Source organism: Heterodontus francisci, chromosome 22, assembly GCF_036365525.1.
Source record: "Heterodontus francisci isolate sHetFra1 chromosome 22, sHetFra1.hap1, whole genome shotgun sequence".
NCBI lineage: Eukaryota > Metazoa > Chordata > Chondrichthyes > Heterodontiformes > Heterodontidae > Heterodontus > Heterodontus francisci.
The window spans coordinates 72,705,606-72,730,669 of NC_090392.1; the positions used below are offsets into that span (position 1 = coordinate 72,705,606).

Sequence of the window (25,064 nt, forward strand, 5' to 3'; positions counted from 1 at the left end):
TCAGTGACGTACTGGAGATACCAGTATCTTGGAGCATAATTTCTTCTTGGTTTCCGTACAAATCAACATAGATTGACTTCTTTCTTACCGTTCAATTGCTCACTCCTAATCTGAGCAGCATACATGTGGTCCCAGTTTAAGCACAGACTAATTATATTTCACATTATTAGGTCAAATGTAGACTATCGACACAATAAAGCCTAAGCCTAAGTGTAGTGGAACGAGTCCTGATTCATGCATTCATGCCTCTGAGTTAGAAGATTATGGCTTTGAATCACACACCACACAGACCCCATGAGTGGAGATAAGAGTTCCAGTCTGTGAATATTGGGTTTATATCTAACATTCGATGGCAGCTGCGTGTCTCATTATAGCCCTGGGAAGCATGAGAGTAGACCACGAGCCTCTGAATACTTGTTGCCATCCAATGGGTAGTCATGTCTAATGGGAGTGAAATGATGATCCACCACCTCTCCCTCCCCCCTCCCCAATTCTCCTGTTAGTCAGTTGTGCACCAGGCTAATGCAATGGCCACGTATAAAAGTGACTTCATTACAGAAATGACCCAGAGCCCAATCTGCTAGATCTAAAGCAGTGGACGAAATGTTGGAAATACACAGCAAGGTCAGTCAACGTCTGTAAGGGTACAGCCCTAAAATAGCATAACTGGGAAGAAGAAGCTCAATGCTGAGCTTATTCAATATCTATACACACACACTTTCAACAGGGTCTAGTGATTCTGGACCATGGACCCTGGCTAACTTTCTGTTCCTTTACCTAACTTAGTGTATCAATTGTGGCACCTGCTATTGCTGGGGTTGACCATAGGTACTTTCTGCACTGGTGTGTGGCAGTTAAACACTGCACAAACTCACTAGGAGAGCTTGGCATAATACTTATCTTACTGTGCAGTACACCAGTTGGTATCTAGGATCAGTTTCATCTCTATTGATAAAGCCAGGCTGATTCAAAGTGAGATTCTTAACCAGGAATAAGAATGATACCAAAACAAAGCAGGTGCATCAGCATCTGTAAAGAGACACTCAGACATTATAACCTCTCTTTTCTCTTTCTAGATGCTGGCTGGCCTGCTGTGTATTTCCAGTACTTTGCTGTTTGTATTCAAGCATTTGTAAATTGCTCTGGTTCAACAGTGACTACTGGCATGTATCCTTCTCCAGAAGGTAAGTTATGATATTTTGGGGGTGTATCCTTCCAACTGCTGACTGACTTGCTGAGATTTTCCAGCGGTGTCTGTTTTTACTCCTGGTTCATAAGCTTTCCTTGTTTCTACTTTTCTGATTAATCAATAAGGATAATTAAATTATTAAGAATACTTCAAACCTTAAACCACAAGTGCTCCATTTTTAAAGGGACAATAAGTTCTAAATTATGACAAAACTAACACAAAACATTTCGAATTAGAATTTTGTTCGCTGTATCCACAATGCACTCCAGTCCCTCCAGTGCCCAACAGTCACAGAAAGGCTCAAGCATACCAGCAGATGCTGTGTGCTCCCTTTCCAGGGACACCTGGGCACGAGCATAGCCATGGGAGAAAAGCAGATAATCGGACCAAACACTCACATCGAATGCCCGCTGCAAGGACCTGTGGATGGCCAACTTGGCCAGGCCCAGGAGCAGTCCCAAGAGGAGGTTCCTCCAACTTGCCCACTCCCCTCCACACAGGATGCCAAAGATTGGGAGCGTGGGATTGAAGTGCAGCCAGAAATAGAGTCTGAGCCCCTTCGAATCATGGAGGAGGGGCTGCAACTTCTCATGCTCCATATAAACACAGAATCATCCAGGCCACAAAAATTAAAGGCAGCCTGAGTGCCTTACGTACATATTAGATGAGACTGCTCCAGGCAACAGTCTTTATGCCAGATCCCCAGTGGAACAGCGGAGAACTCCCATGGAGAGAGCCCTCCACCAGGGACCCCCAGCTCCATTGGACGACATGATGGAACGCTCCAGATGTGAGTTAAGGGCGAGAGTGTGTAGGAGCAGCTTGTACAGGAAACCTCACCGCATAGAGTCGCTTTAAAAATTCATTAATGGAATGCGAATGTCACTGGCAAGGCCAGCATTTAATGACCATTCCTAATGATCCTTGAGGAAGTGGTGGTGAGCCATCTTCTTGAAACACCGATTAGCACTTTGGTACCACTGAGTGGTTTGCCAGGCCATTCCAGAGGGAAGTTAAGAGTGAACCGCATTGTGAGAGTCTGGAGTCACATACAGGCCTGAATGGGTAAGGATGGCATATTTCCTTCCCTAAAGTACATTGGTGAATCAGCATTTTTTTCTAAACAACAATCAGTAGTTTTATAGTCACCATTACTGATACTAGCTTTTAATTCATGATTTATTTAATTAACTGAATTTAAATTGCTCAGCTGCCATAGTAGGATTTGAAGTCATGTTTGCAGATTATTAGTCCAGGCCTGGGGATTACTACTCTAGTCACATAACCACTATGATACCATATGCGTAGTGGATGACACAGAGGGGATTTCTGAGAGATGGCTCATGTTGTGAGACATAGGCTTCCAAAGGAGGACTCTTGCTTTTTCTCTCATTGGCTTTGCCAGTAAAAATGACAGGGGCATGAAGCAGTAACCTTTTTTTAGCCTGTGGTTAGACTCTTTACAAGATATATTGAAAGGTCCTGCAGCTTTTGCAAGTCAGCTTGTGTTATATTTCAGGTGTGAGTAGATTGATTGGATGTATCATTGTTTAGGAACATAGGATCATAGGAACAGGAGTAGGCCATTCAGCCCTTCAAGCCGGCTCCACCATTCTAGATCATGGCTGATCTTCTACCTCAATGCCATATTCCCACACTATTCCCATATCCCTTGATGTCATTAGAAACTAGAAATCTATCGATCTGTCTTGAATTTATTCAGTGACTGAGCTTCCACCACCCTCTGGGGCACAGAGAATTCCAAAGATTCACCATCCTCTGACTGAAGAAGTTCCTCCACATCTCAGTCCTAAGTGGCTTGCCCTTTATTCAGAGATTGATCCCCTGGTTCTAGACTCCACAACCAGGGGAAACGTCCTTTCTGCATCTACCCAGTCTATCCCTTTAAGCATTTTGTAAGTTTCTATGAGATCGCCTCTTGTTCTTCTGAACTCAAGAAAATACAGGCCCAGTCTCCTCAATCACTCCTCATAGGACAATCCCACCATCCCAGGAATCAGTCTGATGAACCTCCATTGTACTTCCTCTATGGCAAGTATATCCTTCCTCAGTCAGGCAAGGGACTCAGCACTGCACACAATATTCCAGGTGCGGCCTCACCAATGCTCTAAACTATTGAAGCAAGAATTCTTTGCTCCTGTACTCAAATCCTCGTGTGATAAAGGCTAACTTACCATTTGCCTTCCTAATTGCTTGCTGCACCTGCATGCTAGCTTTCAGTGACTTATGAACAAGGACACCTAGGTCCCTTTGTACATCAACACTTTTCTATCTCTCACCATTTAAGAAATACTCTACACCTCCGTTCCTCCTACCCAAGTGGATAACTTCACACGTTTCCACATTATATTCCATCTGCCATGTGCTTGCCCACTCACTCAGCATGTCCAAATCCCCTTGAAGCCTCTTTGCATCCTTCTCACAACTCACATTTCCACCAAGTTTTGTGTCATCCACAAACTCGGAAATATTACAATTGGTCCCTACATCCAAACCATTGATATAGATTGTGAACAGCTGGGGCCCAAGCACTGATCCTTGCGGTACCCCACTGGTCACAGCCTGCCAACCTGAGAATGACCCATTTATTCCTACTCTCTGTTTTCTGCTTGTTACCCAATCCTCAATCCATGCTAGTATATTACCCCTAATCCCAAGCGCTTTAATTTTGCTTACTAACCTCCTAGGTGGGACTTTATCAAAGGCCTTCTGAAAGTCCAAGTACACCACATCCACTTGTTCGCCCTTATCCTCTCAGCTGGAAACATCTCCAAAAAACATGATTTCCCCTTCATAAATCTACAACCACACTCAGGGGCAATGGCCTTTTGAAATATGTGTGAATAGTTTCCTTCTTGTCTTATCAAGATGCACCTAAGAACTCCCCTGCTGAAAACAGGATATGACCACATGCAGGTGGTCTTGCATAGCCAGGGTGGGATTGATAAGGCACTGAAACCCAATCGGATGACCCAATTTAAAACAATACCTTGTATGTCAAGGGGATGGGATAAGAAAGGGGTATAAAGACACAGCTCATAAAGACATTGTGGCTGCAGCCGGGAAGCATGACTTGGTCAGTCACAGGAGGTTGTGCGGGAGAAGTCGTTCAGAGGACCTGACCCCTAGGAATGTGCTTCTGTACGTAGTCTAATAAGCAACTGGGGTTGTAAGTATATACTATTATTTGATGAGTTAATAAAGGTGTTCCACATAAAATGGAAATTGTAAGTCTGTTTCGTGTCATTGATACTCAGTATGGGGTCAGGCCCTTAAAGGGAAGTGAGACCCCCATTTTAAGAGTCTTAAAATACCTATAAAAGCTTTTACAATTCATATTTATATTTCTTGCTAGTTTACATTCATATTCTATTCTCTCTGTCTTTATCAATTTCTTGGTCCTCCTTTGCTGGATTCAAAAATTCTCCCAATCCTCTGGCTTACAGCTTTTTTGGCAACTTCATAAGCCTCCCCTTTTGATCTAATACTATCTTTAACTTCCTTTGTTAGCCACGGCTGACTCGCTTTCCCTATTGGGTTCTTTTGCTTTAATGGAATGTATCTTTTTCGAAAACCATGCATTTATTCGTTAAATACTAACCATTGCATTGTTTGGAATATCTTTTTAAATTGCATGGTAATTGACCTGATTCAACACATTTGTCAGAAATAATTGTTTCCAAGGGCTTTTATTTGACTAGAGGAAAGTAGGCAAAAGAGGGAGTTTTGATTGAAGATGTAAAACAGACAGAAATTCTTTTGTTGTTGCCGCACCTGCATTGAGCCATGAAGTATATTTGCTCTGTTAACTGTTGCAATCTCTCAGTCATCAGAATGGGTACTTTCTGCAGGGCAAGTCAGACTATGCATAACCAGCTCCCAAGATTTCACCCTCTACTTCCATTGTTTTTTATATAGTTTCCCCATCATGTACAAATTTACTGCTGCAGAACTAGGGGTACAAGGGCAAAATTAGCAAGTTCAAGCGAAAAAGAGATTACATTTGTATTTCTCCACAGGGCAGTTGATATATGAAACTTAATTAAAGCAAAAGGACTTCATATTGTGCTAATCAAGCCATTTTGTTAAAAAAATAATCTGTTTAGGAATGGGATTGAAGGTTATAAAGATAAGTTATAGATTGAGAAGATGGAATATAATGTTGAGCATGAAGCTAGCAGACAGCGTTAAATAATTTAGGTTGTTCACCAGCGCTGCTGATTTTGATCCATTACCATGAAATTCAAAAGGATATTGCAAACAACAAAACAATGATACATCCAATCAATCTACTCAAGCTTGAAATATAACACTAGCTTCCTTGCAAGATCTTTCAGTTTATCTTGTAAAGATTCTAGCCACTGGCTAAAAAGGGTCACTACCTAATGTGCCCATCATTTCTATTGGCAAAAGAAGGTGGTAAGATACATACGAACACACGAATTAGGAGCAGGAGGAGGCCATTCGGCCTCTCAAGCCTGCTCCACCATTTGATAAGATCATGGCTGATCAAATTGCAGCCTCAGTTCTACTTTCCTGGCTATCTGCCACACCATTTGACTCCCTTGTCAATCAAGAATTTATCTAACTCAGCCTTAAAAGTATTCAATGATCCTGCCTCCACTATTCTCTGGGGAAGAGAATTCCTCAAACTAACAACCCTTAGAGAGGAAATTTCTCCTCATTTCCATCTTCAATGGGAGATCCTTTATTTTTAAACTGTGTCCCCTAGTTCTGGTCTCTTCCATAAGGGGAACGATCCTCTCTGCATCTCAAGTCCCCTCAAGGATCTTATATGTTTTAGGAACGTAGAAAGATAGGAACAGGAGTAGGCCATTCAGCCCCTCGAGCCTGTCCCGCCATTCAATGAGATCATGGCTGATCTGCGACCTAACTCCACATACCTGCCTTTGGCCCATATCCCTTAATATCTTTGCTTAACAAAAATCTATCCATCTCAGATTTAAAATTAACAACTGTTCTAGCTTCAACTGCTGTTTGTGGGAGCGAGTTCCAAACCTCTACCATCCTTTGTGTGAAGAAGTGCTTCCTAACATCTCTCTTGAACGGTCTGGTCCTAATTTTTAGACTATGCCCCCTAGTTTTAGAATCTCCAACCAGTGGAAATAGTTTATCTTTATCTAGCCTGTCTTTTCCTGTTAATATCTTGAAGACTTCAATCAGATCACCCCTTAACCTTCTAAATTCTAGTGAAAACAGGCCTAATTTGTGTAATCTCTCCTCGTAACTTAACCCCTGTAGTCCAGGTATCATTCTTGTAAACCTACGTTGCACTCCCTCCAAGGCCAATATATCCTAAGGTGTGGTGTCCAGAACTGCTCACAGTACTCCAAGTGGGGTCTAACCAGGGTTTTGTACAGCTGTAGCATAACTTCTGTGTCATTATACTCCAATCCTCTAGATATAAAGGCTAGCATTCCATTAGCCTTTTTGATTATTTTCTGCACTTGCTCGTGGCATTTTAAAGATCTGTGCACCTGAACCCCCAAGACTCTTTGGACATTCACTGTACTTAACCTCTTCCCATTTAGAAAGTACTCTGCTATATCCTTTTTTGGTCCAAAATGGATAACCTCACACTTGCCCGCATTGAAATCCATCTGCCACAGTTTTGCGCTCTCACCTAGTCTGTCAATATCTCTTTGCAATTTTATGCTATCATCTAGACTGTCTACAATGCCGCCTAACTTTGTATCATCAGCAAATTTGGATATATGACTTACTATGCCATCATCCAAGTCCTTAATGAATAATGTGAATAATTGAGGCCCCAACACAGATCCCTGCAGGACACCACTAGTTACATCCTGCCAATCTTACCCATTATCCCCACTCTCTGTTGCCTACCACTCAACTAACTTTCTAACCATGTCAATAATTTGCCCTCAACTCCACGGGCTTCTACCTTAGTTAACAGTCTCTTATGTGGGACTTTATCAAATGCCATCTCGAAGTCCATATAAATAACATCCATAGACATTCCTCTGTCCACTACCTTAGTCACCTCTTCAAAAAAATTCAATGAGATTTGTCAGGCATGATCTTCCCGTCATGAATCCATGCTGGCTGTCCCTGATTAACAGAAATTTTTCTAGGTGTTCAGTCACCCTATCTATGATTATAGACTCCAGCAACTTGCCCACCACAGATGTCAGGCTAACTGGTTTGTAATTTCCTTGGTTCCCCCTTTCACCCTTCTTAAAAAGTGGAGTGACATGTGCAACTTTCCAATCCAGAGGGACCACTCCTGAATCTAGGGAACTCTGAAAGACTATAGTTAGGGCATCTACAATGTGCTCCCCTACTTCCTTTAACACCCTCGGATGGAAACCGTCAGGTCCTGGGGATTTCTCACTCTTTAGTTCCATTAATTTCCTTGTTACTGATGATTTACTTACGTTAATTGTATTAAGTCCCTGCCCCCTATTGGCTATTAATTTTTTCGGGACTTCCAGCAAGTTATCCTCCTTTTCAACTGTAAATACTGAGGCAAAGTAATTGTTCAACATGGCTGCCATTTCCCCATTATCAATGACAATATCTCCAGTTTCAGCTTTTGGTGGGCCTACATTGCTCTTGACCACCCGCTTTTCCTTTATGTAACTATAAAGTTTCTTCTTATTGATTTTGATGTCCCTTGCAAGTTTCCTGTCATAATCTCTTTTAGTAGCTCTTCTAAGCTGCTTTGTGACCCTTTGCTGGTCTTTGTATCGATCCCATTCGGCCAGATCTGTGCTGTGTTTTGCATTTTTGTAAGCCATTTCTTTTTGTTTTCTGCTATCCCTAATCTCTTTAGTTGTCCATGGCTGTGTTTTCTGTGAAGTGAGCTTTTTCCTCTCAGGGGTATATACTTGCTCTGTATTTCGTGAAATGTTTCTTTAAATATTCTCCACTGTTCTTCAGTCGTTTGACCCAGATCTTTCCAGTTTACCGTGGACAGTCTCTGTCTCATCCCGGTAAAGTCAGCCTTACCCAAGTCTAAAATTCTAGTAGCTGATTCGTGCTTTTCACTTTCAAACGCTACCTTGAATTCGATCATGTTGTGATCACTATTTGATAAATGTTCACGCACAGTTAGGCTACTAATTAAATTTGGCTCATTACTCATAACTACATCTAATATTGCCTGTCCCCTTGTTATATCTAGGACATATTGCTGCAGGAAACTATCCCGGACACATTCCAGAAATTCACTACCTTTCTGACAGGTGCTCTTTATAAGATCACCTCTCATTCTTCTGAACTCCAATGGATAAAGGCCCAACCTGTCCAACCTTTCCTCATAAGATAACTCCTTCATCCCAGGAATCAGTCGACTGAACCTTCTCTGAACTGCTTCCAATGCAATCATATCCTTTCTTAAGTAAGGAGACCAAAACGGTATGCTGCACTCCAGATGTGGTCTCACCAAGATGCATTTAGGATTATTGTCTGTTTTCCTTAATCAGAAAATGTATAGACACTAAACACTCTATTTCCCTTTTTTGTGAATAAGTGATTTATTTCCCTGACTTGGAGAGTGTAGCAAACTGTTGTCTAAAGAAAAACCAACTGGCCAATCATCGGTGCACCTGTAACTTATACCCTTCCACAGTACTCAAGGAGGTAAACGATAAAAATTAACAAAGTGCAACTCCCTCAGGATCAGTGAGGGAGTACATTCCCAATCTGCTGTGTCCTGTTTACAATGGATGGACAATAACAAGCTGAGAGTGTGCAATTTTGTGATACACATTCCAGGTTCACACCAAGAAGCAGTTTATCAGAATTTTTACCACAAAATGACCACATAAGTTTTATCTAGGATTACCAACTCTGACTGGATATTTCCCTGGAGGTCTAATCACATGACCACCTGCCTCCAACTGCCCTGCCCAAACAACCTCTTATCCCCATTTCCAATACCTTTTATAACTAAGAAAAGCGATCAATCAGAATGAAAAAACACACCATTTTTTAATATCCCTATGATATTTTTCCCGGGTTGCTCACAGCATCATTTGGGAAATTAATCTTTAATTCTGGGAGACTCTAGGACAATCATGGAGGGTTGACATCCCTGCTTTTATCCAAATATGGAGTGCACAAAACAAAGCATTTCCAAAATAGAACAGTGAAGATTTAGGAAAGTTTATTTCACTAGCTGGGACTACATGGTACTGACAAATCTTTTAGAAAGTTGAAATAGACTGATGAGAAAGAGGACAACAAACCTGCACCAGACATACATCCTGAGTGTGGCACTGCCTCACTGACAGAGTCAGATTGGGTTTAACCTCTGTGAAGACCTAGAAGGAGGTCCAATTGAAGTTTTCAAAAGACACAGAGCAAAGGTACAGCATACTGAATGCCATTTGTGGGTTGCTTAGAGTGCAAAAGCTGATTTGAAACGTAGGATGTAACAATGATGTAGAGCAGCAATGTTGCTCCATACTCAGAGAAATGGACCAATGATTGTTTGTATTGCAATCTGATATTAAGCAGTGAGCAACGTTAATGGTAAGCTGTTAAATTATGGGAGACAAATACAGTATCTACACTGCATCAATACACAGGCACTTCCAACACTGACTGTTATCAGGCAAACCCTGGCCAGAAACATCAGGCTAATTGTAGCACACCCACCTTCAGCCCAACTAAGATTGGTTAGCGCAGCATGTATCAGGAATCAAACTTGGAGATTTATTATGTGTATGACCCAGCTACTTATAGCACATACTGAGCTATCAGGAGTGATGGTGGGTTAGTGGTAATGTCACCGAACTAGTAAGCCAGAAGCCCAGCTAATGCTCTGGGGACAGGGTTTTAAATCCTACCATGGCAGCTGGTGGAATTTAAATTCAATTAATCAATACAAATCTGAAATTAAAAGACAGTCTAAGTAATTGTGCCATGCCGTCATCAATTGTCACAAAAATCCATCTGGTTCAGTAACCTGTCCTTACCTGGTCTGGCCTACATGTAACTTCAACCCCACGCCCTCTGAAATGGTCTAGCAAGTCACTCAGTTGTCAAGGGCAATTGGGGAGGGAAACAAATGCTGGCCTTGCCAGTGATGCCCGCATCCCATGGAAGAATTTAAAAAAAAATTCAGGAGAGCAGCAACAACAGAGCTGTGAAGGAAGTTTTTGACTTATATTCTGTTCAAGCAATCTCCAAATACTGCGATCTATGGTATATGTAGAAATGCCTGAATTGTAGATGGTGCTATACAAGACAAATAAGTCTTTTTTGGTTACCTGAAGCCCATCTAATTATGGCAGTACAGAATTAGCAAAAGGTCTACTCATCAACAATGCCACCTACACGTGGAGTGGCAGCAGCATAGAAAGGGCCGAAGGAACAAAGGAACATATAAAGTTTGTATTTACATAATGTTATATTTACTATTTGACAGGCACCACACAAAATGGTTCTCAACAAGATCAAAGGAGATCACATGGTATTGGATGGACTGGGGAGGGTATATATTGTGACACAAGCATCACAATTGTGTGGGACTGAATGTATGGACCAGAGGTTCATTTCCTGTCATCATTCTTCCTATGTTCATGATTGAATTAACTAACTGAGTGTCACAAACAACAGCAAGCAATGCATCCTGCGCTGCAGGAAAAAGGTCATAAATAGGGATGAAAAAATATGTTTTGTCAATATTGTTGCTCTTGATATGGAGGCTCTATATCATGAAGACCAATGGGAGATGATTTTTCTCTACAAATGGGGTGATGTGACAACTCACAGTTTACAAGTGAGCTACGGTCAGTACCTCAGGCACTTCATTGTTATACATTTCATTTATACCACGCATAAAAGCAAATTAGGTCAAGATAATGAGACAAAAAGATAAACTGGAGCATCGAGCACACACATCCTGATCTGGATCACTTCCTTTGCCCCACCATTGGCAGCTATGCCTTTAGCCTCAAACTTCTTCAACTCTCCACCTCTCTTTCCTCCCTTAAGCTGCTGCTTAATACCTACCTCTTTGTCCAAGTATTTAGTCACTTCCTCTTATGTCTCCTTTAGCTGGGTGACAATTTTTGTTTGATTATGCTCCTGAGAAGCACCTTGGGCTATCTTACCATGCTAAAGGTGCTATATAGATACAAGTTGTTGTTGGTAGATGGTCGGCTTCTTGTAGGAAGAGGAAGAGAAAGATCAGTGTTGTAGTGTAAAGCATACAATGTAGGTTGATCGCTTCAGTAATTAACTGATGTTAAGGCCAGTTACAAGGGCTTTAAATGCTGGAGACGTGAGGTGCAAAGATTCAGCTCTGACCCTGGTTTCAACAGGGTTGGGTCAATTGGAGTCATAAGTCATACGCTAATATCAAAATACAACACCAGAGTATCAGCATTAGTTTGTATTTGTATTCCAGTTGGTGACAGTTGTTTAAAGATTTTACTGTAACTATATCATACCTATCACATACAATTCAACAGTGTCAGTCCAAATTTGAAATTCGAGGAACAAAGTTTAAATAGTAAAACCATTTGCTTCTTTAAAACTTCCTTTCATAGACAGAGGAGTACCTAACCTTTTATGACCCCAGCATGGTTTCCTGGCTCAAAGTGGTTAAGAATCCTATCAGATTTTTATTCAATGTGGTCTACGGTTCATGAAAAGCATGAAGAATTTACTAAAATTAGTATTTTCTCCTTATAAAATATACTGTGCAATCACTTTTATTTCTGTTTCTCTAATACTCTTGTTTTCTGACTTGTTTTGTATCTAATTCCGGTGAATTTCTATCTAAGATAAGCCATTCTTTTCAACCCTTTCCCAAATTCTGTTACCTAGCCACCAGTTCCAAACCCTCTTGTCTCAGGCCGCTGCCACTGTCACAGTCCGAACCGGACTGTTTGTACCTTTGACATCCTATTTGACCAAGTTGAGCTTCCAATTTCCTATCCACTTAATCATCAACTTCCCTAATATTGCCCCATTTTTTGCCCTTTCTCACCTCATCTGCTGTTTAAACCCTTATCCGTGCTTTTTTAAATCCAAGACTCAACTATTCTTATGCAGTCCTGTCTGGCCTCCCATAAAAATACTCTAGTTATTTAAGTTCATCTAAAACTTTGCTGACCATGTCCTAACCTGCACCAAGACTCATTCACCAATCGCCCCTGTGCTTGCTGACTTACATTGAGTCCCAGTCCATTAACGCTGACATTTTTAAAAGTTCATGTTCAAATTCATCCTCACCCCTCCCTATCTCTGTAACCTCCTCCAGCTCTACAAACCTCTCAAATCCCTGCATTCCTCCAATTCTGGCCTCTTGTACTCCACCAATTCCTTCAACCTGCCATTTGTGGCTGTGCCTTCAGTCATCTCGGCCCTAAGCTCTGCAATTTCCTCCCTAAACCTCTCCACCTTTCTCTGCTCCTTTAAGACACTGCTTAAAACCTATTTGATCTTGCTTTTGATCACCTGCCCTAATATCTCCTTCTTTGAATCAGTGCCAAATTTTGTTTGATTGCATCCTTCTAAAGCACCCTGGGAAATTTTACTAATCTAAACGGTAAATAAATGCAAGTAGTTGTTGGTGTAATCTGACAATTACACTCTGATGTAGACTTGACACAATTTATTAGATCCTCTGTTCATAGGATTATACTAACCATATTACACCCATTTTCAAACCATTTAATGCGCTTGCTAAATTTCTGTAAAATGAAGTGTTGACTGAGCACATTCATTGTTTATTTTAAGTCAAGCTAGCAACAGCACTTTGCTAACGACGATTATAGGAAATGGGTGCAGATGATTCTGAGAAACATAAAACCACCAACCATATATGGTACAGGATCCCCTTGAGAAGCAGGAAATAGGAGGGGTCAATACTTTAAGCAGCGTTGTGGTACACCCTAAGATCAATATCAAAGGTGCAGACTCACGGAAGAAAAGGTGTGTGCACAATTTAGCAGTCGGAATGATCCATTCCACCACGCTCGGTCACGATCGGAATTATCCACTTTCACGAAACAATCAATACTCTTGTGATTCATGGGTTCAATGGAAAATAATGGTCAGTCATCTCCAGTGGCAATTATCACATATCGACTAAAGGACAAGCAGGTAGCAAAAGTGATGAAAGTAACTGTTTCCAACCTCAACTGATATTACTGTGTGTACGACTGTTGTGAGTCATTTGCTCTGATCACGTTTGCTCTTTCGAGGTGCTTTGTGTTTTTGTGTAGGGAAGAATCAGTGACAGTGAGCATTCCAATACATTCATTTATACCAAATGTTATGAGAACCTCTTTCTATTGCTCTTAGCCAAACGGAATGGCATTTCTGTATCTCACTGTGGTTAAAAGGAGTGGTATGCATCCCTCTGCTCTACCTCTTAGGTGAGAGATTTATTTTCCTTTCATTACAATGAGAAAGTTAATGGAATATAGGAAGAGAGACAACTGTAATAGAGACAGATTTTTGTTATTATTCATTTACAGGATCTAGGCATTGCTGGCAAGGCCAGCATTTATTGCCTATCCCAAATTTCCCTTGAGAAGGTGGTGGTGAACCATTTTCTTGGACCACTGTGTCTGCCAACTGAATAGCTTGCTAGACCAGGTAAGGGGCAGGTAAGGGCAGGTAAGAGTCAACCATATTGCTCAGTGTCTGGAGTTACATATAGACCAGACCCCAGGTAAGGACGGTAGATTTCCTTCTCTAAAAGACATTTGTGAACTAGGTGGGATTTTACAACAATCCAGTAGTTTCATGGTCACTGATTCTAGCTTCTCATTCCAGATTTATTTAATTAACGGAATTTAAATTCCCCAACTGCTGTGGTGGAATTTGAACTAATGTTTTCAGATTATTACACCAGGTCTCAGGGATACTAGTCTACTAACATAACCATTAAGCTGCCATACCTATCAAACAATGTAATGTGTACCTGGCATAAGCAAGTATCAATGATAATTATGCTTGGTAGCACAGAAGAACTTGAAAAAATAGTACTGGGCTATCAATGGAAACTGCGTGCTCTTTCACATGACGGGTTTTGTCTAAGTAGTTGGTATTGAAGATTTGGATTTCTCAAAGCCTAGCACATGCTTTTGTAATCTTGATTTTACATTATCACACAGGACATTCTATTGCAGGTGTATCTGTGGTACATACTTACACATGATTTGCTTGTACCACAGGAAGCTGCTGTTTAATGCAGCACAAAAATCATTGGTAAACAATAATCATCCACTTTAGTCCTACATGCAACACAATGCTCTGTGTCCAGCATTCAATGTTGTATTCAGTTAATATGCTTATGTAATGTAGTGTTTATTCCATAGCTATGCTGGTCAATGTCTAATGTCCCTTATATCAGTCATAGAGAGAGATACAGCACTGAAACAGGCCCTTCAGCCCACTGAGTCTGTGCCAACCATCAACCACCCATTTATACTAACCCTACATTAATCCCATTTCCCTCTCATATCCCCATCTTCCCTCAATTCTCCTACCTATACTAGGGGCATTTAAAGTGGTCAATTTACCTATCAACTCACAAGTCTTTGGCATGTGGGAGGAAACCAGAGCACCCAGAGGAAACCCACACAGATCACAGGGAGAACTTGCAAACTCCACACAGGCAGTACCCAGAAATGAATCAAGGTCACTGGAGCTATGAGGCTAGAGTGCTAGCCACTGTGCAGGGTTTGATTCAGAGTTCCCATATACTCCATATCATTTAATCTAGTTCTTCTATAATAGACTATTCAACTCATTCACGTTGTGTACATAATTCACTCTCTATGCTAAACAGCACACTGTACCTTGTATGTTCTAATCAATACCTTTTGTTTTGTACTGCTTGGTATCACTAAGCTCTTTTGTGGAATGTATTCTTTAGTCCACTGTCCAATGTCTTGTGTATGTGTTCTTTCATAGGAGGACAGATTTGAATTATGGTATCCATATACATATAAAGTATAGACTGGTCAGTAATCCTAAAGCAGATTCAGGTGAAAGCTCTTTAGCCCATTGGATCTCATTCTTCCAGAATAACAATCCAACTGTCCTACCATTCTCTACTTATGCCTGTTAACAACACATTAAATGAGTCCACAAGCTGTTACTTCTATGATATTGACTAGAAGCCTTTCCAAATGTCCAGCCACAGAAATCAGTTGTTAGTAATTTAGAATATTGTTCTGTTATAAATATTGTTCTGTTATATTTTTGAGGAAAATGCAATCAGACAAACTAAATCATTTTATTTTATATTATAGCTCTTTAGAACCTGCATTGGAGAGAGTATAGTACTGTATGCTTAGAACTGTTCTTTCACTTCCAGGGATTGCAGTTCATCGGAGGGCAGAAGGACTGCAAGACATGCAGGACATAACTGGTAATGTAGGGGACTCGGGATTTTTCAGCTGATGTGCTCTACAATGAGTTGCTGTTGAAGAGTTTGTCATCACCAATATCATCAGTGTCATCTTTCACAATATGCTGAAGGTTCTTCTCCATTGTTGGCTCAAAATGTTGCCCTCCCTGGGTAGCACACACAGTTACACAACATGCAACCAAACCACTATGCTATGGGGCACTCTTTGTGGACTATGTTACATGGCACCACTAGTCCTGTGCATGGCAGCATTGCTTAAGGAGTCTAATCGTCTATTTGAGGAATGGATCTGGTTGCAGCCCAATTTGGCCAGTGAGTGTGGGATCCTGAGTGCAGTAATAAATAACGTTTGCAGGGAATACCCCTTGTTCCTAAGCAGACAGATTCCGACCTGCTATGCAGGGTCAAAGGATGGGAGTTTGGAGTTCTGATTCAAGATGAAAGCTCTAATTGGTATAGAGCTGCATTATGGCTGTAGGTCACCACACCCATTGTACATAGAGTGGAAATCTTGTGGTTCCTGAAGGCCTTGGGGTTGTGAGAAGGAGCCCATATTGCGCCATTCAGTTAATGATGCCTTGGACTTGGGGGAGGCCTGCAACCTTGTGAACCTGAGTCCTATTCTGCTGCTTTCATAGCAGCCAAATGCAAAGAAGCAGCAACTTTCATTGCAATGGTAAATGCTATACTAGCTCTTGGATGCAGATCTAGCTGTAGGAGATGAGCCAATTCTGTAATAACCCCTCTATAGAGGAGCTGCCTTCTTATGCACTGCTTCTCTTAGAGGTGCAGGTATTTTGTCTGGGCCTATAAACTCTGAGAGGGTGAAGATTCCTATGAGATCTTTTACTGCTTGGGCTCCCTGCAGCTGCTGCTTTCTTTTTTATTCATTCATGGGATGAGGGCGTCGCTGGCCAGGCCAGCATTTATTGCCCATCCCTAATTGCCCTTGAGAAGGTGGTGGTGAGCTGCCTTCTTGAACCGCTGCAGTCCATTTGGAGTAGGTATACCCACACTGCTGTTAGGAAGGGAGTTCCAGGATTTTGACCCTTTTGTGCTCCTTCCTCCTGATTCTCCTCCTCCTCCAGTTCCTCTCACCACAGGGTAATTCCCAAAAGAAAGCCCTTTAACAAATGAAAACATTGTGGAAATCTAAGTAGCTAGAAGATAATTGGAAGAAAAAGGCCTTCTAAAACATTTCAATGTTTTACCCCAGCTGAGAATTGCTTTAAATAATGCTGAAAATGACATACTCCCTAATTACATCAACAATGGTTTGTGGGTGAATTGAGCAACTTTCGATAACAACACAGGTAGTAACCAAAATGCTCTCCTGGCTGGCTTCCCAGCTTGCACCCTTTGTAAATTTGAGCTCATCCAAAACTCTGCTGCCTGTATCCTAACTCGCACCAAATCCCATTGCCCCATCACACCTCTGCACGCTGATCTACATTGGTTCCCGGTCTGGCAACACCTCGATTTTTAAAATTCTCACCCTTGTTTTCAAATCCTTCCATGGCCTTGCCGCTCCCTATCTCTGTAACCTCCTCCAGCCCTATAATCCTCCGAGATGAGATCTTTGCACTCCTTCAATTCTGGCCTCTTGAGCATTACCGATTTTTAATCGCTCCACCACTGGCAGCCATGCCTTCAGCTGCCTTGGCCCCAAGCTCTGGAATTTCCACCATAAACCTCTCTGCTTCTTGCCCTCTCCCTCCTCCTTGACAACGCTTCTTAAAACCTACATGTTTGCTAAGCTTTTGGTCACCTGTCCTGATATCCCCTTATGTGGTTCGGTGACAAATTTTGTCTGATAATACTCCTGTGAAGCACCTTGGGATGTTTTATTATGGTAGAGACATTGGATAAATGTAAGTCATTGTTCTTGACTAAGTCATAAAACCAGGGCGGGAACTTTATTTGCATACATTTATTTGGCTCCTGCCTGTTATGTAACTCAAAACCCACATGAAAACCATACCAGACAGAACTCTGGCAGAAAATTGGCAAAGTTTTTAAATTCAAATTTCTGTCCTAACCCCTCTTTCCCACTGAAAAGTTGGACATTAGACAGACGGACATTGCCTCCAGTGTGTTTAAAGTTGATTGAATTATGCCCAACTTCAGCCTAACATTAAAATTAACCAGCTGATGAGTGGAACTCTTATACATGTGCAGAGGTCTCTTGTTTCTGGGAAGAGTGCAACAAACAGTTGAGCTGTCTCCAAATTACACCATAGTGCACAGCCAAATTCTACCCCATCAGGTTTAATTCTGGTGTAAAGCAGAAACCGTTATGTTTGGAGTGTAAGTTGGGTCTCAAGTTCAGAACTATTTCCCAGGCTAAGCAGAGTGAGCCTGTCTGTGGAGTCCCATTCAGTTGTGTTCCAGTGTTACATGGAGTCCTGATGCTAGATTCAAGCTGCATTTTTGGCGTAAAGCCAAATGGTTTTGCACCCCAGAGACTGCATTACAGTGCACTATTGCAAACATCTTGAAACAAATCATTCCCCCTCTTTCACAATCAAACAATAGTGACTAGCACAATGTGGTATTTTATGAACAGTGATCAGAACACAACTAGAATGTGGAAAAATACAAAAGTGTGCAGAAATATTTTTTAAAAATAAATCAAAAATGCTTTATGAAGCAGGTGAAGAAACTCAATCCAAATATCAGATTAAGAAAAAATAAAATAAAAATAAACATTCTGAATCTGCAGATAGCATATCCACCCCATGCACTCAAGCACAGATACAGAATACCAGTTTTTGTTGAGTTTTTTAGAAAATGAAACCTGACCAAAACTAAAATTCAAAAATACTGGTAGATATGAAACCTCATTGTTTTCATCAGTGCATTGAGTTCTTAAAGCTACTTCCCTCAAATGTACCCCACCCCCACTCCAATATATTAGAATGAACACTTGATTTGGACTAAAAGAGGAAGGGCTGAGAGATGAGTAAACAGAACTAATCATCAGCAATGCAGGTGTCTTAAACTGATCTCCCGGGGGGGTAGGTTATGTGCGGTATCAGGCATGTTTAACTGTAATCTTGACCACTGGAATGTGCAAAGAAACCAAACTCAAATTGCACACTTTTATATTTTACCAGTTTAGCAAGTCAGAGTTCAAGCCCTGTATATGGTCAAAATAACTAAAACAACATTATGGGATTGTTCTGAATAATACACAGAACATATTTCTTGATAAGATAAAACATAGATGTGATTGTGTTTTCTCTCTCGTGCTGTCCATTGATTTAATTTTCCAAATGGACTTTTCTCTATTATTAAGAACTATTGATAATTTTGGATGGACAACAGAGACAATTTTTGAATATCAATTAAAAAAGACCTGGGATTGTCCAAAAAAAATTGTTGCTTTCTTGTTTCACTGTGAAAATAGAATAACAAAATCTCTAAAAAAAAACCCTGCCCCTGCATTACTAATCTTGTATTGTAATTCCCATAAACCCAGTTTCATTTGTGACATGAGTCCCTCATGACTATGAGTCTTTTTGTCACCTCAGACGGTGTGCTCCTCTGTAATGTTTCAGTTTCCACTTCTGGCCATTGTTGCTGACTGTCAAACTGCAATGCGAGTTCAACATGGACCCAATTTTCTCCCTATTATGTCTGAATGCATGGATTTTAAAAAATGTATTCTTGGGATGTGAGCATTGCCCATCTCTAATTGCCCTTGAGAAGGTGGTGGTGAGCCGCCTTCTTGAACTGCTGCAGTCCATGTGAGGTAGGTACACCCACAGTGCATGTTTCTGTAGCAGTTTGATACAACTGAGTGGCTTGCTAGGCCATTTCGAGGACAGTTAAGAGTCAACCACATTGCTGTGGAGCTGAAGTCACGTGTACATGCACACTAGACAGAGTAAAGATGGAAGTTTTCCCCCCGAAGGACATTTGTTGGAAATCTAACCAACAAATAGTCTCTTGTGCAGTGCCAAACATCTTACAAAGGAAACTGGATATTTATGACTGAAGGAAAATTTTGTAGGGCTGTGGGGAAAGAGCAGGGGAGTCGATTAATTGGTAGCTCTTTCACAGTGCCTGCACAAGCATGATAGGCTGAATGGCCTCCTTCTGTGCTGTATGATTCTATCTGATACCACATAATGAGTGAATGTCAAAGCATGGACAAAGCAAGTTGTTTTTTCACTAATCAAGAATATTCACTGTGCATGAAGAACTTCAGTGTCGTTTTCAGGTCATGCGTCACCCAGTAAACACTGCTCTAACACCATAAGAGAAGACTCATAGTGCAATCATCTAATAAATGTCTTGTTGACTAAGTTGTTCTGGTGCATTGAAACTGATCAAGATTTAAGATTTGCAAATAGTCAAAGACTGATCAGAATAGAGCCCTGGTTCTTTCTCATGAAGCTTTTTTTTGGCAGCATTACTCTCTTAGATAAGTTTGGGAATTTAGAGTTAAATGTAAATCGCTCTCGTACCTTAATTATTCCTGAAACATAGCTAACAAATCCATCAACTTTCACTAACTACCATAAAACACCTTTCCAATTCTTATGTATTTGAGTTCCAGAGCTAGAGAGGAGGTGGAGCAGCAGGTCTGCTGTGGGCAGTGGGTAAGGGGAGGAGGACTACAAGAGGTCACCAGTTGGTATTCTGCTGTAAACCAAGAACTGATTAAGCATAAAGGTCCATGGTACTTTCTTAAACACTCTTGCAATATAGCCTTCCAGATCCAGGATTAAAAGCTCCATTCACAACCATTTATCGACATTTACATTTCCCAATTATTCATACATTAAAACTCTCAGTCACAGTCCCTAATTGCATCCAAAAAGGTAGTACATTGAAGTCAATTTTTTTGCATATGAATTCTTCCTTTGATTTTTCATGATAAAACAGAAGTGATCATGACAGTTTATCATTGCTCTTCCCATTGCTTAGTCAGTTCTGTTAAGAGTAGAGCAATAGTTTTTCACCTTCACACTAAACGCCAATAAATATTCAAATAACCAAGATGGCTGAGTCTTTATTTAGGATAGTATTCTGATATACATGCACACGTACTCTGAGCAATTAACTGGAGATTATTGCATGAGTACATTTTCATAGATGAACTCACAGTCATTAATTTTTCTGTGATCGTCAAATTATATCAAATTAATTTGAGTGTTGTGGCCATTGAGTTGCAACATGATGTCTCTCACTGGCAGAAATAGGAGACTGAAGAAGCCACAAAACTGACCCAATCAACTCCGTTATCATAAAAAGAGATACATGGAAATTATTTCAATTTAGTTATCTTGTCTCCAGCTGTTAATGGTTAAAAACCATTTGAGTAGTGCTTACATGGTTTATGATGTCACCTGAATTGAGATTCCTGCCTTGTAATTACTTTAGGCTGTCCATTATTCTTTGTTTAACATTTAGTGCCCAATTTTCTGGTATACACAATAAATATGCTCTAATGTCCCTGGCCCTTCCTGTCATGAGGCAAAAATTTCACTGGGATGATTGTCAGATCTTTTCCTTCTCTGCTGCTATATCATCAGCACTAACCCTGTTCATGCACATAAACGGAGTGTTCACCAAACTTCTGCCAAAGTTCTGTCAGCAGAGTAGGAAAAGCCCCAAGGAAATTTCTGACAATTGTCTCTCTGTTCCTGTTGTACCTGTCCTACATATTATCATACGAAATAGCATGCTTCCTTCAGAGACTACTGTGCTGAACATCTGTGGACAATTATGGGCTCAATGCCATGATACCCTATGGCATGTCTCTTGTCCGCTCAATTTACCCTCACAAAAAAAAACTTAAGTATGTTGAGAAGGGAGGGGTAATCTTGGATTCAGATTTCAGGCTAAAATTTTCAAATTTGCATGTCCAAAGTGAGGATTGAGATTTTCTAATCATACAAGTAGTCCCAGCAGCAATGTCAGGCATTACCTACAGTGAAGCTACTCAGCGCCATTACATCGTATTGCGGGGGAGAAATGATTAAAACCCGATGGATTGGAATTAGTTAACAGTTGAAACCTCCTGAATGTATAAAAACTGGCCCCATATTGGCTCACATCATGACGCATGAAGAAGTGCGATGAGTATTTGAGCCCATGGTTTCTCAAAATATGAGTTTCTAATCTTGACCAAAGCATCTGGAGGAGTTGAGTTCCTCCTGCAGCAAGAGGAAGGGGAGGTTGAAGAGAGAATCAACTTATCCCCTTTTAGAACTCCTCCGAGGAATCAATCCGGGAAACGGAGAAGCAGGGGATAAAGAAAGGTTGGTAGGAATAAAAAATAATTATTTGTTTTTACATACAACTAGTTTTGCCATTGCTAAAAATCAAGTAATCATATTTGAAAAAATATCTTATGCATAGTTCTGTGACTTTATCAAATTTTGAAAAACATGATGAAGGCTAGATTTGTTCTTTTGAAATGGAACAGGAGGTATATTTCAACAGTCAGATGCTTAAGCTGTCTTTAGATAGGGCAGACTCTAACCTATTGACCTCAAATAGTTAACTTCCTTTTCAGCACCAGAAAAGTGTCCATCTAGTGTCTATAAACCCTTCAAATTAAATGGATTTGGAAATGAATGTGCCCCATCTCACCAGGTGAAAATCTGTCTCAATAGCTACCTGTTTTGCTGTCAGAATTATCTTTTTCCAATGCGCACATTGAGCCTTTGGAAAATACTTTAAGGCAGATTGGAAATAGAGAAGAATGGAAAGCCACAGCACAAGAAGTGCTAGTGTCATTTGATCACCATGTTAAAGACTGGAGCTGACACCAATCATACCTCAGTAACCAAGAGGAAAAAAATTAATATTAACACCCCATAATGGAACGCTATTAACTAGTAAATATATATTTTGTTCATTTGATGTAAAATATTTTCTTAAAAAGTGATAGACCTTCCACTCGCCAATCTATGTATAAAATGGTATTTCCATTTTCACTAATACTGTATCCTTTAGTCTCAATGGCTTTCAGGTATTTGTGGAAGTCAGTAGAAGATATAAGTCCTCTCAAAATGGCTAATTCTTTGCTTATTTGGCTAGTAAACGCTTTCAAATACTAGCTGATTTGGTTCTACATTGAAAATATATAGGGCAATCAATGTACATTAAGGAGGTCATTCAACGATTTCAGTATTTTTTAGATTGTGCATGCAATAAAATGGTGGAAGCGTCAAATTCCACAATCAGTGAAATAAAATGTCAACTGAAGAAACATGTAAAAAGTACAAACAGCCACATTTCTTCTTTCATCAGCTTCTGCTCAAAGTGAAGAAGAGTCTACCAGAGAAAATCAGTGAACTCAGTTTCTATACTTTTACATACACATTGGAAATCATTAAGAGACTCAATGAACGCCCCAGCAAAATAAGACACCCACTCAGAAAGTAAAGGTTTCCTCAAATTCAAACCCACTCTTTCTTGATATTTTTAACTAAGAATATCTTTTTTTCCTCAGCAATGCTGCTGAAAGATCTGTCCTGAATTGGATAATGAAATCATTCTCACACTATATCTTTTATCAACTTTTTCACAGCTGCCTCCCAACTTAACAGAAGTTCAAAAATTACTGAAGCCTTAATAAACGATCGTGTGATGCAGTAACTTAAATTCCACCTGTATTAAGCATGAACCTTTAAGGACCGGCACTTTGTAACAGGTGTTTTTCCTGATAATGAATGGTGTTCCTAAAAATGTTGAGACAGAGTACTGTCTGGAGTACAACTTTTTATACACAAGATATAACAGAACTATTACAATGTTAAGAAAAATAAATATCAGCATTAGCAGCTAATATTGCACCATTCAAAACAATTAACTATTGAACCCTGGAAAATGACACTGTGATATTATTCTATGAAAACCTACCACACCCGTATGAAATTGCTTTGTCTGCTAGTTTAACAGAGGCATTAGCCCAGTTAAAATAGACAGATTAATGTCTTTATTATTTCACATAAATATATTAAGTGTTCGGAAGCTAATATTGCACAGAATCATTTCCCAGGCTTTACTAATATCCCGCTGAGGCTAACTACCTTTCTTTGACCATTGCACCTGGTGAATTTTCAAGCCATCAGAACAGGGATTTAAACAATATTTACTTATAATAAGAATCACAAATAATGGAAATACACAGAAGGCCATCCAGGACCTGAAAGAAATGAAAGTTGCTGTTTTGTGTGGAAGCCTGCACGAGAACTGAATCCCTATAAAAGGGAAACTTCTTCCTGACTTCTCCCTGATAGGTTTAAGGATCTCATCCAGAACTTAAGCTGTTCTTTCTCTTTAAGCTGCTCAATGACCTGCTAAATAGTTTTAGCATTTGCAGCTGTTTTTTGTAATTTCACTAATTTCTATCAGATATTCTTTTGTGTTCTACAGGTATTGTATACATACACCTATTCAGCTGGATCATGCCCATATTAAAGGGAGTTATAAATATTTTCCATCCAGTATTTCAGAAAAGAGATGTCATCTGTACTTTAGAATTCTTTAAAATTCACTTTATACTGTTAAACCATTCTTAAAGAGACTTCGTTTTATTTTGGGACGGAATTTTACAAAGTTTTAAAATTAAATTCCAATCTGAAGAAGGTGCTGTTTCAGTGACTGATATAGTTTAAAATAAAAAGACACAGTGTTATAAAATGTTCACATAAATAAAGGTAATTAATTATTTAACATATATACCCAAACATTTACAAACACTTGATATAATGTCAAACAGGTAGTTATTTCCTTATTTTAGTTGTTATATTTCATATTACCAGCTCTTAACAAGTGGACCTGTATAAAATATTCCAGATCTGTGTCTGAAATATACACATGAATAAAGTGCAATTAATAAATTGCTGTATATTTTGAAGTAAGTAAAATTGTACTTACATTTTTGCCAGTGCATTTTCTGTGACATATTGTAGTCTCTCTCAAATCTTTCTGATGCAGACAGAGTTGACATTGCTACAAAGTGCTTCAGTGGAACATGTGTACAAACTAGTGAAATGCAACATTGCAGAGTATTAAGACTTAAAGTCCCGCTCTGCGGCTGATGTCATCATGTTACGCTCCAATCTCTCCTCTTGTGGCTGCGTTTTTTTAAAATTTTCCTCAGCGCGACGTAACCACAAAAAGAAGCCACTGAGTGGCACTTGTCATTCACAACGGGTCTGGAAGATATTATGCAGAAAGACAAACCTTTATGCCATGGGTTTAATGACTATCCCGTGCTTTAAACAGAAGTTTGTGTCTCAAATGTTATTTTTTTTACAAATTCAGCAGGCGAATGTAGGCCTACTGGCAGCACGTTAAGTACGTACTAAAAGGAAACACCTGTGAAGTCTTTTTGAATTAGTACATCCTGTTCTAAAGATATTTTCCTGTCCTTGACTTGGAAAAAAAGGGGACAGCGTGTATGCCATACTATGCAATAAAATGGATATCATTCTTGTTTCT

The 25,064-nt window shown here is 40.0% G+C and overlaps 1 protein-coding gene and 1 long non-coding RNA gene across 6 annotated transcripts in view; one reads left to right on the forward strand and one right to left on the reverse strand.

Annotated features, from left to right (window-relative positions):
- The window catches only part of LOC137381435 (NF-kappa-B inhibitor delta), a 145,921-nt gene that overhangs the window by 117,115 nt on the left and 3,742 nt on the right, over window positions 1–25,064 (reverse strand). For 3 of the 4 annotated variants that reach the window (XM_068054023.1, XM_068054025.1, XM_068054026.1), the window contains exon 4: window positions 24,498–24,778. In XM_068054023.1, coding sequence (XP_067910124.1) covers window positions 24,498–24,570 — 73 coding nt within the window. In that variant the 5' untranslated portion in view covers window positions 24,571–24,778. Of the gene's footprint in view, window positions 1–24,497; window positions 24,872–25,064 lie in introns of those variants that run through there. The other variant, XM_068054024.1, reaches the window with a different exon arrangement.
- The window catches only part of LOC137381436 (uncharacterized), a 58,749-nt gene continuing 46,835 nt past the window's right edge, over window positions 13,151–25,064 (forward strand). The window contains exons 1-2 of one of the 2 annotated variants that reach the window (XR_010977176.1): window positions 13,151–13,315; window positions 15,543–15,596. This is a non-coding gene — a long non-coding RNA (uncharacterized lncRNA). The remainder of the gene's footprint in view (window positions 13,316–15,542; window positions 15,597–25,064) is intronic. The other variant, XR_010977177.1, reaches the window with a different exon arrangement.